The 16,937-nt window shown below is 29.0% G+C and overlaps 1 protein-coding gene across 1 annotated transcript; it reads right to left on the bottom strand.

Annotated features, from left to right (window-relative positions):
- Positions 1-149: 149 nt before the first annotated feature.
- LOC148207750 (alpha carbonic anhydrase 7-like) lies at positions 150-3,906 on the bottom strand. Its single transcript, XM_088118307.1, has 6 exons — positions 3,771-3,906; positions 3,195-3,412; positions 2,574-2,783; positions 2,308-2,475; positions 1,018-1,071; positions 150-393 (listed from the first exon to the last, which is right to left on the bottom strand). The coding sequence occupies exons 1-6, from the start codon at positions 3,841-3,843 to the stop codon at positions 310-312; spliced, it is 807 nt and encodes a 268-aa protein (XP_087974433.1). The 5' UTR covers positions 3,844-3,906; the 3' UTR covers positions 150-309.
- Between the last annotated feature and the right edge of the window lie 13,031 nt (positions 3,907-16,937).

Below are 16,937 nucleotides of genomic sequence, written 5' to 3'. Positions count from 1 at the left end.
TACCAAAATCCATTGTCGATTTTCTTTTTCTTTTTATAAGAAACGGAGATGTACTAATCACAAAATGAAGAAACGAACACCTACAAATAGATGGGAGAAATTCATTGTAATTGGTTCTTAAGGAAAGACGTTTTTTTTTATTAGCTACATATAATTAAAAAATATAACATACGGGAAAAAATTATTAATAAAAAATAAGAATTAGTACAAACACTACAAATTGGGATGGGCAAGGGCAGCTTAAATAATAGCATATATATTCATGCAAAATATTCTATGAAGTAAATCTAAACCTAATATCACTTCGGGTCAATTTTCACTTTCTTTAGGTCTTTGGAGTTGCATGGTTCGATTGTAAATTGGTTGCAATGGCCTCGCATTAGTATCTGAGTCCTGCATTCACATGTAAAAATTAATATATAAATAATATATAAAATAAATTGATCCAAACACTTACGAATATCAATAATATATATATATAATCCACCTCAGTTTTGATGAGGTTCAGACCATATTCTATTTATATATATATCCACCTTAGTTTCGATAAGGTTTAGACCATATTCTATTTTTAGTTTTTTTGTCTTTTAAAATTACGATCATTCACTGAAAAGAAAATTTTGGATGGTAATCTACTCCTCAAAATATCTTATTTTAAATTTTGGAGTGAATTTTTAAAACAAAAGAATTGAGTTTTAAGCAAAGCAAGCATAGCTCAACAGTATTTGACATACATCTCCAACATGAGGTTGTGAATTCGATTCCCCACCCTCACATGTTCTACTAAAAAAAATTTTTGAATTAAAAATATTTTTTTAAAATAATTATTCTGAGAATTAAAAAATGTAACAAGATAGCTGAAATATACAGCAAAAATAAATTAAGGTCTAAGATCTAAAAGTAATATGAATATCAAGCAATACCTTTTAAGTAATCATCACTATGATAAATTATGTTTAAGATGAAGGCATTTTCATTATTATATATATATATATATAGTTCTAATTAATTACTTACATCATGAACAGCCACTCGAAGTGATTTCACTTGTTCTTCTGTAACAGTTCTCACCTGGTGAATCAAGATCAATTTAGTAAGTAATTATTTGCATGCTTCATACCTATCATAGACTCGTGGAGTATAAGTAGATGAGTTATAATAATAAGTTAAAAACGACAACTGCTGCGTCAAAAATATTTAGTAAAATTATCAAAATAGAAATCATATTTAGTTTTTTCAAAATTGTAGTTTTATAAAAAAGAAAATGGAAGTCCAATTTTAAAATAACTTTACTCAAATAATATTTATTTATAATATATCTTTAATATGTCTTACTACTAATATATGTACGTAATATACTACTGATATGAGTGTCTGATATACTTGCAATATATATGTGATATACATCTGATATACTACATATGAGTGTCTAATATATAACTAAGTGAAAATTTTTGCTATATTTAAAAATTTTAAAAACATGTGATATATTTTGAAATACATAAAAGATTTTCAATTTCTCTGAGTTAAAATGTTATTTGTAACAAAAAGTTAAAACTTCATTTGATAATAATTTTAATTTAAAAAAGTAAGTCTTTTTAATTACTCCAAATTTCTTTGTTTTATTTTTTTTCCTTTTATAAATATTACCTTTTTACTTTTCCAGATTTTGATTAAGATTTCGAAATAGAGGGAATACAAAAATACTACAAAAAGTTATAAAAATGACATAAATGGCAAACTTATACAATGTGATGAGACCAACCAAAAGTCACTTTTGTTACATTTTTTTTAAAAAAATAAAAATAATGATACTTTTACAAGTACATATATTTTTTATATCATTTAGTATATTTTCCCTTAAATGCAGGGTGTAACAAAATAAATAAATTGTGAATAAATGAAGCTTAATATTATAAAAATAAAATGGAAACTATTTTTTTTTTTAATACAACAATTTGGAGATATGTAGGATGGCGAGGCAAAGAGTACATGCTAATTATCACTGAGCTATACTTAGTAACTAAATAGTTATTAAAGAGAGTCAATGTTTTAAATTTACCTTTCCACCCTCTCATATGAGATTGATTATTAATTTTTAGGAACGCAGGTAAAGTACTAATATGAAATAGAGAAAAGAAATTAAATATTGCACGGGTTCGATCTATGAAGGTTCGGTCGATTCGAGCATAACTTATGACACCTATTAACATTGTAAAGGTCGATGGTATGATCTCCCACCACACAACCCTTTGACTAAATAAATATATATCGAAGTTCTTAAACTGCGTTACTAGAGAAACATACCTCATATATCATTGTCCAAATTACATTTTCAGTGCATGGAGGAACCGTAAGAGATCCAATATATCTGTAATATTGTTTGCTGCCTATCTTTAGCAGAGTTGGATCAATTATTCCAATCGCTCTCTCTTCTTCATGAGTGTCAGATATAACTTCTAAATGATCTTTCATCTAACCGAACAAATTAAAATTAATTAAAATCATGTGAATTGAATTGAAACCATTAGATCATTAACAGGTCATTATGAATTGAATTAAATTAAACTCACAGTTGATAAGAAATAATCAGGCTCCCCAATCTGATACAAGATTCCAATTGCAGAAATGATGCCAGTTGAGCTTTCATGGACCAAATGAGCTTCAAGATCAAAGTTTTTGCCATCAATGGTGTGCTCAGAAGGTGAATGCCAATGACATTGTTTTAGTTTATATTGAGTTCCATTCATTTCCATGTATCCACCTCCATCTACCCATTTCATCTGCAAATCTCATCCACACAAAATTAAAATGTCTATATATATGGTAAATCCAATCATTCAAATAAATTTTCAATACTTTCCTGATATTAATTTGATTTATGTGATCCAAGTGACAGAGAAAAAGATTGACATTATTTTGGGTATTAATAAATGATTTAGGATGTCCCCAAGGGACGGTCTGTTGACAAGGTCACGAGGCCTTGTCGGTATCACCAACTATCAGGGGTCTTGTGTTCTAACATTGAATGAGTTTAATATCAAAAATTCTTGATGTCTTCTGAGTTCGGACCTTGAGAAGGGCGCAAATGTCACCGATTATAAGGTTAAAGCTAAAGAGCTATTGATTTCGGGTCATAAAAAAGTTAATAATAGTAATAATGATTTAAGATAGCTTGGAAAAAGATTAATTACCATAATATCATGGCCTCTATTCTTGATAGTGGCATTGGAGGGTATGTAGTTTGTTTTGAGGTCTCCCAAATGGGAAATAACTTCAACTCTTTGATGATATAAATCTATTGGAGATTGCATCGATCCAGCCTTGCATTTGTGCCATTCTGCTTTAAGCTCTCCCCAATGAGATGGTCCTTTCTCCCCATCTCTCTCATAATCAAACTCTCTTTCATCATCTGCATATAATCAATCATAAACATATCAAAAAACATGATCATCATGAAGAAGAAAGGGCTAAATGCATGGTTTAGGGCTAAAAAATTTTAAAATTCATGAATTAGGCCAACCTAATAGAGGGAAAACGATTTTTTTTGTCAACTCCTTATAAATAAATTAGCTGGCCTACTTCCTTCTCAACTCACAACGTATCATTTTATCTAAGTTTATAGTCGAATCGTACCTCGCATTCGCGCACAAAATAAGCTAAAATGAACGTACAATGAGGACTAAATTTAAAAAATATTCAAATTTTAGGGACTAAAACACATATTTAACAGGAAAAAAAACACCCAGTTTGTAATTTGAATCTCTCACCAACTTCTTGGGATGCTGCCTTAAATGAAAGCAAAAGAATGCAAAAGAAGAAAGAGCACAAGAGCTTCCCCATCTCCTAATTATCTGATCTCTCTGATCTATCTCTAATATAATTTGTGTGATATTTATTTAATACGATTATTGTTTGAGGAGGTTTATATTATGGTATATATTTATAACTTGAAGTTATAATGTGAATGGAAGAAACCGAAGCTTCTGATTTTCTTCAACTACTGTGCTTTCCAGCGAACAAGTTTGAAAATATTGGGAAGAAAAGATGAACTTTTCGACACAGAAGAATAAAAGGGCATTAATTTATAATCATTGAGTATTAAAAGCAAAAAAGAAGTCCAAATTCAGGTGGTTTCCGTTTCAATATTGTTTCCATGTTTATTAAGTCCACCATCAAGAAATTTTTTTGTATTATTAAACTAATTATATTGGAGAGATTATATTAATCTTTATTAATATTTGGTGTTGAAAATAAAACCAAGTTGCTTATCAAAAGAAAAAAATAATAAAAAAGATTGGACTGTTGTTGGAGATGTTGAAATATTTGGTTATGTACCAAACAAGAAATTGACCTTATTAAAAAAATATTAAAAAAAAAAGACCAAATCTTCGAACCATCTTTAGTTTGGTCAAATAAATTTGCCGTTTAATGTTGTCTTTGAAACTCTAATTAATGGAGTTGGTTTTATACTACTATTTAGGAAATAAATGGTACCATATATTTATAATTTTATCCTCCATCTTTTAATTATTTAAATACTTTGACAACTCTTTTTTCTAAAAAAATTTATTAATAAATTGGAAATAGAATTTGAAACTAAATTTAAAACATTTGAGATAAAAATTTTAAAAAAAAATAAAAAAAAAAAACAACTTAGTTTGGAGAAAATTTGAAACCAACTAAATTAATACATAAAGTGCCCCTACCAACTATGTGAGTGAGCTTCAAGTTTTTTATCCCTGTTTTAAAAGTTTCAATTCAACTCCCAATGATTTTAATTCATTATGCCAAAATTGTTATTGTCTTTTGAAATAAATTAAATAGGTTAAAAAACTATTTTGGTATTTTCAACTTTGTTTATTTGGGTTGTCGTACTTTCAATATATTAGTTTTAATCCTTGTACTTTTAATTTTTGTTCATTTTAATCTCTATAATTTCAAAATATTTGTTTTAGTCCATGCACTTTTAAAACATGACAATTTTTATCCATTAATTTTATTTTTAATCTCATTTTTTCTATTACACGATTTCAACACGACACTACGTTAAATATATTTTCCTGAAAGGTAAAAAATACCTTATACTAAAGGGTTTTTACTGTGTATAGAATTTGTGTTAAAACTTTTCAAATATAGACTAAAATGATCACCTTTTAAAAGTATATGGATCAAAATGAACAATACATGGATTAAAATGAACCCAAATTACAAGTAGAACAACGTAAACATTTTGAAAATATATAAACTAAAATGAACCAAAATGTTAAAAGTATAAGGATCAAAATGAACATTTTAAAAGTAAAAGTAACTAAAATAAACTAATTAGATTGAAAGTACAAAAATCAAAATAGTATTTGTTAAGAGGGACGGACTAGAACATAACTCAATGAGTCTAAAGACATTATTTATCTTAAAAAAATTGTTTTTTTTTTTTTTCTGTTTGGAACGTGGGGATGGGAAGAGTCCTAAGAAGATGTGGTTCTAATTGACTAAAAAGATACGATAAAAAATAAAATAATCGGCAGCAGCCATATATTTCATATATATATGGAGTACGAAAGAAGTTTGACTTCCAATTTTTCATTTCTCAGACAACAAAAGTTTCCTGAAATATGAATGTTGGAGCTAGAGATAATATATGTCATAATGAAATGACATTAATTATATTTAATATATATGGATTCAACAATTTCAACCCTCCTTTTTAGGCCACTTTGGCATAATGAAATAATACATATTCAAGTTTTTATTGACTAATTATGTCATTGCAAATGCATAATGACATGTTCGTAGCTTCTTTCTGTCTTATATTTTCTCTGTTTTAAAAACTTGTTTAGGGGATTCAACATTCTAGAAGTAGGTTTTAAATTTTTAGCTACATAGTTTTCACTAGGAAAAAAAAAGAAAAAAGATTAAAATAATATTTTGATTCATGTTCTTTATTCATTTTAGTCTCTATACTTTTAAAATGTTCATTTTTATCCCTACATTTTCAACTCTGGTTCATTTTAGTACATGTACTTTCAAAATATTCGTTTCTTGGTCCCTATACTTTTAAAAAGTAACCATTTTGTTTCCTTAATTTTATTTTAATATATTTTTTCTATCACAATTTCAATACGACACTGTGCTTAATATATTTCTTAAAATGTAACAATTACTTTATATTAAAAAATTTTTAAATGTGTAGAATTTGTATTACAATTTTATAAATATTGACTAAAATGATCACCTTTAGAGTACAGAGAACCAAAATTTACATTTTGAAAGTACAGGGACTAAAATGAACCAAAGTTAAAAGTATAGGTATCAAAATGAAAATGTTAAAAGTATAAGGACCAAAAATAGAATTTTTAATTAAAAAAAAAAAGAAAAAATAAAACCTTCAATTACAAGTTAAGTCTTTGAACTTTTCCTGTCTAATAGATTTATTGATCTTTTTATGTCTAATATAGGCCTTTGAAAGTTTAATTTTGTGTATGATATAAGTTTTTAATTAACCTATTCAATATTTTTAACCACGAGATTATTAGATACAAAATTGAAAGGTCCAGATCTTTTTAAACATGTAGCTTAGGAACATATTAGATATTTTTTAAAGTTTATAAAACCTTCTAGATATAAAATATGAAAGTTTATGTGCCTATTATATACTCGTTAATTTCTAATGAGAACTATTAGAAAAAATCTAAACTGAATAGTTTTGTGATTTGACAAAACAAATATTAAGAAATTAAATGAGGGTTGTTTGGGATGATTTGGTTTCTTTTAATATTGTTTTTGTTTTCCAAATTATCTTTGTGAATTGTATGGAATGAGTAATAAAAATGAATGTTGGTGTTGCATATTCAACTTTACAAATCTATGAGTTTGGTGTTGCATATCTTCTTTTTCCTTAAAATTACTAGGTGACATAACATATGTGAAAAGAATACACTAAAGAAAACAATATAATTGCTTAATAGAAAATTTTTCAAAAGAGTTTCCAAAATAACCCACTTTTTTATAGTTTTTGAAAATTAGTTAGGATATTTTAAAACAAGCTTTTAAAAAACAGGTTACCTAATAAAAAATAAAAGTTGTTATAAACAAATATGATAATTTGGAAACAACAAAAACAAACGAAATCAAGCTAATAAGTTATATCAAATTGAGTCTTTAGCAATTGTAAATAGGAAATTTTAAGGAAGTAACTTCTATTTTTAAATATTTATAAATATGTATTTTTATAAACCTAATCTCATACATATTGCATTTGATTAAAAGTAATAATGTCAAAATAGAAGATTTAAAAATATTAATTATTGATTGACTTCATGATTAGTAAAAACTTTTTTCTTTAACGATGGTTGATTTCCTAGGATATATTCACGATTAACTTAAATATTGATTGAATAATCATAAAAATAACTAATAATTGATAAGTTTTCTCTACTTTCGCTACATTTTATCTCAATTATTTTTTACTTTATTCCTTTTGTGATGTTCGAAACCTCAAATATAATATATGTATAACTGCACCCTTGAAATATATAACTCTACTTATTTATATACATTCAATACATCCCGTTAAAGATCCCACCTTGAAAAGATAAGAGGCCTAACACAGGTCTATAATAGACTTGAACTACTTCTTTCATTGCTAACTGATTTTGAAAATGAAATTCGACCGATGAGTCAAAAAGAACCACTAATTAGTTTCAAGATGGAACCTATTTATATTTAACTCCATCACATTTGATAATATTTGTTATAGAGGAGTAGTCCATGTCTATTATAAACCATTGTTAAGTCCCTTCTTTTATCAATGTGGGATCCTTAAAAATAACGTGTCCAAAAAAAATCTAATAATATTTATTTTGTGGATTTTTGCTAAATCGTAAAAAGTTGGTGACATTTTTTAACATCAAGCATTTATATTACGTTTGGTATGATGATCTTTCAATGTGAAAAAAGTTTATCAAAAGGGTTTGATTTGATCAAATCTTAAAGGTAAACCGTTCATTTTCAATTACAATAACTCTATATGCACATATGAACTCTTGACTCGAAATCGATGTAAAAGAAAAGTGGTGGGTGATGGTAGCTGGTAGATTTAAAAAAAAAACAAAACTATTCTTACCAACCATTTCCACTGGGATTTGATGGAACACTTTACCTCGATTTTATTGGCAAGTATATTCATAGTTTAGATGTAATTAATTATAATGCTTTCAGATGGTACCAAACTAGTTTTTAAAGAAATTCTACCTCCATCGATCATATTAGGGTATGTTTAGGAGTGATAGTAGAATTAGTAATTTTGGAAAACTAGATTTTGAGTACAATTTATTTTCCAAAATCACCCTGCAAGTTATACCTTAAAAATCAATTTAAAATGATTTTAAGTTTTCTTAAAATCAATTTTCTAACATGCCAAACATCTTTGACATTAGTCGAGGTGCGCGTAAGCTGGCTTGGACACTCACGGATGTAAAAAAAAATTTATTCAGAAAGTTAACTTCTCTCTCTCTCCTTTATCTTCAGGTTTACATTGAAGGAGAAACCCTGTACTTGGGGATAGTTCATATTGTTAAGTTTATCTACAGACACATATGTTATCAAAATAGTTGTTGGATTCAACATTTTGGGAGATTAACATGGCTTCGGATGTCAGAACTGATGATTAATGGGAAGGAAAGTGATTTTAGCCAGCTAAAATCACGCTCAAACACATTCTTAGTTTACTTAGTATTGTACCATCCATAGCAGTCATATCAGTTCTACCAACCTATTGATCTTATGCACAACTCGATTAATCTCATGGAACAACGTCTGATCCTACTACATTTATCGAGATAGATAAAAAATATATTTCTAGGTAGGTTAAGATCCTCTATTAATCATTTGGATTTTTTAAATAATCTAACTTTACTTCAAAAAAATTACAAATAATTTTTGTCAAAAAAAGTTACCAAATAATTTAAAATAAAATTTAGTTGAAAACACGAGCCCAATAATCTTTAATAACATTTATTTGGAAAATTAAATTTTTTAAAATAATTTAAAGATGGCTTCCCAATATGTGCCGAAGTTCCACTCCAACATCGAATCCAAGCTCGATTAAGACTTTGATCCAATAAGCCCATTTCATGTGTAGGCCATGAGGAGATGTCAGCAGCCTATTAATCAACTTGGCTCAAATAATACTTTAACCTTGTTCGGCTCACATCTATCAAATTTTGGCAAGATCTGTGGGGCAACACCACACGGCAAGATATGCGGCGCAACACCCACGACGCATAATTCACAACGAACAAAGGTCGAGATAATGTAGTCGTAGGAGAGTTGTCACTATTAGAGGACGTTGTGGGACGTCTCGAACAGAGGGCACCAACTTAGTGAAAGGAGGAGATAATAAGGTGTCTAGGTTTTTTATTTTACAAAGAAGAAAATAGGGATGTAAAAAGGTGATAAATTTGTATATACCAGTATATATTATAAAACTTATTGGGATATATTATTATCAATAGATAAAACATATATATTATACAACCTTCTAGTTTCGAATATAATGAGTAGTATATGTTTATCGTACTGATGATTAAAATGAAAAATCTATTATATAAGGGTTGTTGGAATATATTATATAATCTAATAGTTCAGTATCACTACAAGAAATTTGAGATTCGGCGACGACATATGATTTCGTCGCCGAATGGCACTTTCGGAGACGAAAACTGTTTTCGTTGCCGAAAACCACAGCTTCAGCGACGAAATCATATGTCGTCGCCGAAAGTTCCAGCTTTCAGCGACGAAATATTTCGTCGCCGATGGGAACACCTTCAGCGTCGATTTTATAAAGTCGTCGTCGAATTAAGGTGGTGCTTTCAGCGATGAACATACCCATTCGTCGCTGAAAGTACACTCCAAAACCTGAACAAAGGTTTTGGATTGACCTTCGAAAATCGTCGTTGAAGGTGCAGCTTTCGGCGACGAAAACAGGTTTCGTCGTCGAAAGTATGTGACCTTTGGCGACAAAACCTGATACCTAAGTCGGCGAAGATCGAAATTTTGTTGCCTTAGGCGTCATGTTTTTGGCGATGAAATTAGATTTCGTCGCCAAAGGTATATTTGGGCAGGCAAAGACCCGCCCAATTTTTATCTCCCCAATAGCGACGATTTGGGGAGACTTTTGGTGACGAAATTGATTTCGTCGCCGAAATTCTCCCTCAATCTAACCCTCGATTTCTTCTCCCCATTTTATTTTCTTCTTCTCAAATCTTCTTTCACCCTCTCCTTAACGATTCCGCCGCCCCGCCGCCTATTGGAAATTTTAAACAAATCCTAATTCATGATCATTCAAAAATAAAAGCCATAAAATTTCATAACAATCAAGGCCAAGGATCTAAGCATGGAAGAAAACCAAAATCTATAAAAAGATTAGAATTACCTGAAACAATTAGATAGATTGACCATGATCTGCAAGAAGTTGTGGTTTGTGGTCTTCCTCAACTATGCAATCCATACCAAATATGGGCAATACTTTTTGTTTGATGAGGAAGAGGAGGCTCAAGAAGCATAGTGTATTGGAGATAATAACCATATATTTATAGGTTAATCCTAGGGTTTTCCATAATCCCTTCAGATTAATGGGTTGGTTACTCAGCAAGCCACACCACTAAATGGGAAGTTATGGGCCCATAATCAAGATCACTTGTATGCCTATTAAATAGTCCAAATATAATTGCTCTTTAATTTGTTACTCATATATGAATTAATTATTAAATTAATTTCAACAATCTCCCACTTGGGTAACAATTTTCTTTATTAGCAATTATATTAATTTATTCTTCAGTGCACATCTCAATGCTGTTAAAATAAACTTCCCTTTAATAACAATCCAGTCCATCTCGCATATTGATGAAGAACCAAAGCGGCTGTTGTCACATGTATAATCGCGACTCAACCTTCAATGATCACCACACCAAATATATTCAATGACATGAATCAAGTGTGGAAAAGCAGCATGGGAATTACATGTAATGTGATCTAAACATGTTTATTCCCAACTGGTCCAACTTTATTCCTTAAAATGATCAAAATTTACACTTTCTAACTTTATGTTATACTACATTTAGAAAGAAAATCATTCAGAGTAACAAAATAAACCATCTTCTTTATTTTGTAGAAAAGAAAAAACCACATGTCTAATTTAAGAAAATACAAACTCTCACTCAACATACATACCATAATTTTCACATCTATATGAGCATTATGCTTGTAAAACTTTTGTGAAAATCCTTAATGAGCAGATCCGCAATGATGGAGTTGCATTTCTTTAAACAAAAATACTCTAAATTTTCTTTATCAACTAAAGTTTAAATATTCCTACAAAAATCTTTGTTGCTGTAATATGGAAAAAATACATATCTTTGTCAAAACAACCGAATGACAAAATTTGCAACCATATTCTTAAGTTCGTTGCCACATACAAAATGCTATAAACACAAACTTTAGTGGTGAAAGGGACTATAGTGGCTCTTTACCACGAGATAGTAGTATCCTTATAAACTCTTAGTGAATATAGCCTCAACGGTGGATCTAGATGAAAATTCAAATTATCAAAATCAAATAGCCTTATGATCTCTAATTAATATGATTTTGATGAGTGAGCATGTAACTTTTTTTTTTAATTTTAAACACCTTATAACTCTTTAGATCCAATTAAGAGTTATCAAAAATTGTCTTTCATTCTTGATATGAATACTGCAACAGAAGCATATAGACTTTAAGTATAAATTTTTTTTTATTTTACGTTATTATTCAAGGGACCTCTATTGACAGTGAGTTAATCTTCACTAGTGATTCAATATCCTCTAGTGCATAAATCTTTATGCTAGAGAACTTGCAATACCTTTCAACATAGTTCTTTTGTGAATTCTCAATGTTACTTGAGATTGATCTTACAATATCATTTCACAATATAAAAGAGATATGTTCATGCAAGTTTTCATCTTCTAATAAAGCCTTTATTATGTTGCAGACATATTACAGTAGGTGAATAAATTTACTCTCACTAAACCTGTAATTATTACTCTTATTACCTTCCGATATTACATATGATAATATCAATATGTAATGAAAATTGTGAAATTGCAGATAAAAAAAATTCATTGAGATCACAGATGAATATAAACATTTTGATGTGTTACTAGATCAAAAGTCTCCAAAACATACAAACTTATTGATTTCATAAATTATACAATTAATAAACCAATCTTTATATTCATCTGACACAACTAAAAAAAAAGTTATAAGAATTGTGTCATTTACTTGAAAGAACTTTTCGGGAAGCTATAGAAAAGATCTCTAAAAAATTAATGTCAGCCTTAAGAATTGAAACATTAACAACTAGATGAGCCTTATATTTGTAACATTGGCTTTTAAAACCAATATAACAAAATGTAAAATATCTTTGTTGTTTATTGTTTCAACACATTCTTTATGACATTCATTTTTCCTTTTAAGAGATAAGACTTTGTTTAACGGTAGAGAATATACTCTTTTTATCAAACTAAAATATTTATAATCATATTTCTCATATATCTTTTATTTACTTTAATGACATTTTTAATGATGTTGAGTTTGTTTTACTAAAATGAAGAGAATCTTTATTCTTTACCAATATTGTTATAAAGAGCAAATAACTAAATTTCTCTTAAATACAACATTTTTTACTGTATCTTCCCCCTAAACTCAACATCCTTAAGAAACTTTAAGATCTCATCCACATTAATTTTAAGTGTGAACTAACTTTAGAAATTATATATATTGAAAGACTAGTGTATCTAGAGTGACAACTAAAAACCTTAAGTCCAAGTCTCGTAAAACCTTGAATTGCAAGTGATTTTAGTTGTTTCTTTATTTGGTACACCACTTAAACCTTTTTATAACAAACTTGAGTGCTTTCTTCAAATAGACTGAGGGTAAGGAAAATGATTTGTCATATTTCTTACCATACCTTTTTGACCTTTGAATCATTTTATAAGCAACATACATCTCAGGTTTGCCTGAAAATATATATTACTTATTAGCTCTATAAATCCTTAAAGGAGTTAGCAAATGTCATAGACCTTATCTTCTCAATTCATCATATTTCATAACGATTTCATTCACTACGAATTAATATATGATGACTTTTAAGATATCTAGAAATAAATACCTCTCCTATATCAAATATCGGTGGAGAGTAAACTTAATTTCTTATAACTTTATGCAATGTTGTTAAACATTTAAAGAAGTCATATTGAATAGGCTATAAATTAATGTTTTAAAATACTAAAACTCTCAATAGCACCTAATTTGACAATTCCAGTTATGTCCCCTTGATCATTCCTAATACAGACTTTAATGTATGTTTAATCTTGAGAACCAACAAGCAATGAATAGAAATACCACAGTCTATTCAACACATAAGATAAGTTTTCATATGCAAGTCTAGCTTGTTAAGTGACAAAGTGAGAAGCCATATTTCCTTTATACTTTATGTGGCGATGTATTTGGAATATATTTTTTCTATATGTTCAAATTTCCAAAATTTATCAAGAAAATTCCTCAGCTTGATTCTTTTGAGGTTTAGGCGAACATATGTTTCAAATAAACCTTAGTACCAACTTTAATTTCTTTCTTTAAGGAAATAAACAATTAATTAGTACAATTTTATCTTTTCTTACTTAACTCATTTTTCTTGAAACATCAATTAAAAATTAGGTTATTAAGAGTTCAATATCTACTCTCACAAGTATCATAACTCACTACATACCTACTGTATAATGTCTCAAATGTGTACAAAAAACACAAGTAAATCCTTGAATATTTTTAAAATTTGTGCATTTGATCCTTCAGTGTACTCACTAGTGTTCCTTTATTCTTTATCGAAAAATTTAAATTATATTCCTTTTGTTCCTTTTAGAACAATCATTAAGGAACTTTTCTAATTATTTCCTCATTAAACATAAACCCCTTGAATGTTGCAAAACACCGTCATAATACTTATGTAATTAAGGTTAGTCCTACTTTTCAGATCCCAATTAAACCTTATAGGGATATTGATTTGCAAAAGTTGAAGTGTTTCCTTTCTTTATAAAAAATTCATGCAAACTTGAGTAGGAATTATTCTTAAATACACAGGCAATTTAATAATATTAACAATAACTAATTCAATAATAAAACATGCTCAAAATTAACCTTAAGTATTTATAAAAAAAATACTTTATAATTGAACTCAATGAGGACAACAAGATACCTAACACAACATTGATAGCCTTCCTTTGGGCCGACAATATCAACTTGCAAGTGGTACTCTCAATGTGGTGATCAAACATTGATAATCAATCCTGTCAAGTGAAAGCCTTCATTTGGGCCGACAATCACTCACATGGCATAACTTTATATTATCCATATTTATCACTATCTAACTATATGTGGACCTGCTACTTGGCCAAACAGAAGTCTTCCTTTGGGTCGACTACAGAGTGCATAAATACACAAATCCACAAACATCTAATAATTTTGAAAGATATTAATATCAGAAATTATAGGCTACTTTGGCAGTATGATTCATCAAATTAACACCAACCAAAAGGATCAGACAATTGTGCAACATATAGAACTTTAACTATTATTAATTTTATCTTTATGAAAATAAAACTACCAACATTATTTTCAAATTAATAATAATATCTTTATATGCATAATTTAATAATGGGAAAAGTCCTCTAAACAATTTATTAAATCTAGAAATAAAAAATAAAAACTGGATTTTCCCATAAGGAATATTATTGATATTATAACTCAACAAAAACTCAACATAGGCCACGGAGTACTAATTGCAGCGCACAATAATCTAATATCAATAATTAATTTCATAATTGTAAGTGTATTTGTTATTTGACCAAATTGTGACCTTCCTTTGAGCCGATCACAATTGGCATAAACAAAAATACTCAAATCTCACAAAATTATTACTTAATTATTACTAATTGTTTCCATATGAAAATCAAATACCTAAGTTATTTTCAACAATTAACAATAATATTTATAAATCAAAACATTCATAGAAATTTAAAAATTGTGCAAAGTATTGATTAAATTGTTAATTTATTCACCATAATCAACAATCTTTAATTAGCACAACGAAAATTAAATCGGCCTCCGTATTTAAATTCGCCCATAATATTCAAAACAGAATATAAATTGATAACTAAATAAATAATTATTAAAAATTAAATAAATAGCCAAAAAAATATACATTTGTAAGTTTGCGCACTGCAACATTTCAAAAATAGTTGGTGCTAGGGCACTATCTCCATGCACCAGCCGTTATCTTCAACGACACCTTATTTGAGTGCCGCAATTTCTTTAATTTTTCTTTTAATGAAACTAAAGATACCATCACAACTAATTTGATAATTAAAAAAATTAAACTTTATCAAATTAGTCCGGCATAAATTCGAACAATTTTCAATCAATTAAGAATTTTAATCATGTAAAAATTGTTCAAACATCTTATCAATCCAAATAATTTTAATAACTTGTTGTTTAAATAAATAAGTTATTAAAAGAATAATGGTTGAACTTAACTCTTAAAGATCTAATAATCATCCATGCAAAACTTGTTCAAATCGTAATTCATGATTATTCTAAAATAAAAGCCATAAAATTCCATAACAATCAAGGCCAAGGACTAAGCACAGAAGAAAACCAAAATCTATAAAGATATTAGAATTACTTAAAACCATTAGATAGATTGATCATGATCTGCAAGAAGTTGTGGTTTGTGGTCTTCCTCAACTATGCAACACAGACCAAATATGGGCAATACTCTCTGTTTGATGGGGAACAAGAGGCTCAAGAAACATAGTGTATTGGGGACCATAGCCATATATTTATAAGTTAATCCTAGGGTTTCTCATAATCCCCTAAGATTAATGGGCTGGTCTCTACTCAGCAAGTCACCCCACTAAATGGGAAGTCATGGACCCATAATCAAAATCACTTGTATGCCCATTAAATAGCCCAAATATAATTGCTCTTTAATTTATTACTCACATATGAATTAATTATTAAATTAATTCCAACACCGCTTGCATTTCTTCCAGCCATCTGGCCTCCCGCGCCGCCCTGCCTCCCAGTCGATTCGACGCCCGCCTCCCGGCTGCCCAGCCCGACTCTCCCTCCTCTCCCTCCGCCGCCCAACACCCCCCCTCTCTCCCTCCCCTTTCGTTTCAGCCATCCCGCCTCCCCGCCTCCTGCCGACTCTGACGTCCCCTCTCTCTCCCTCTTTCATTCCGGCCACAGCTCGACACTCCTTTGTTCTGGCCTCCTACGTCGCCTCCGTTCTACCATCGGTGAGTTTTTTTTATGTTATTTAGATTTTTTTCTATAAGATTAGATTTATTTAGGTTTTTTTGTGTTTTTTTCTTTTTAGTATAATATTAGATTTATTTTTTTTGTGTTTTTCTTTATTTTTTTATAATATTAGATTTTTTTGTGTTTTTTTTCTTTTTCTTTTTTTGGTATAATATTAGATTTTTTTTTCTTTTTTTTTTATAATATTAGATGTTTATATTTATTTTGTTTGAGAAATTGAGAAATTGTGAAATTGTTTAGCACACATTTTATATAATGTTTTGTATAATAGTTATTAAATTGTGAATGTAGTTATTTGAGAAATTGTGAAGGTTGATAATGTTTCGCCTAATGTTAATAGAGTGAGTTGAGAAATTAATCAAGAGATTGTTGTTTAAGTTTGTGTTTTGAAACTTTATTTTCCTAATATAGAGAGATGAAGTTGAGAAATCTTGTAAGTAGACGTGTGAGGAATTAGACTTTGTAGGTTGTGTTAGTTTGTGCTTTAAGAAAGTTTGGTACTTCAATCCTAAGGATAGTAT

The sequence above is a fragment of the Momordica charantia genome, unplaced genomic scaffold (genome assembly GCF_013281855.1).
Source record: "Momordica charantia cultivar OHB3-1 unplaced genomic scaffold, Mcharantia_2.0 BLBB01000094.1, whole genome shotgun sequence".
NCBI classification, from domain to species: domain Eukaryota; kingdom Viridiplantae; phylum Streptophyta; class Magnoliopsida; order Cucurbitales; family Cucurbitaceae; genus Momordica; species Momordica charantia.
This window is presented reverse-complemented; position numbering and strand designations above follow the sequence as displayed.

Coding starts and splice junctions, on each gene's coding strand:
- LOC148207750 (XM_088118307.1), bottom strand. CDS start 3,843: ATGGGGAAGCTCTTGTGCTCTTTCTTCTTTTGCATTCTTTTGCTTTCA. Junction 1,072..2,307: donor TTTGGACAATGATATATGAG/GTATGTTTCTCT, acceptor TTGATTCACCAG/GTGAGAACTGTTACAGAAGA. Junction 394..1,017: donor TTCGAGTGGCTGTTCATGAT/GTAAGTAATTAA, acceptor ATGTGAATGCAG/GACTCAGATACTAATGCGAG.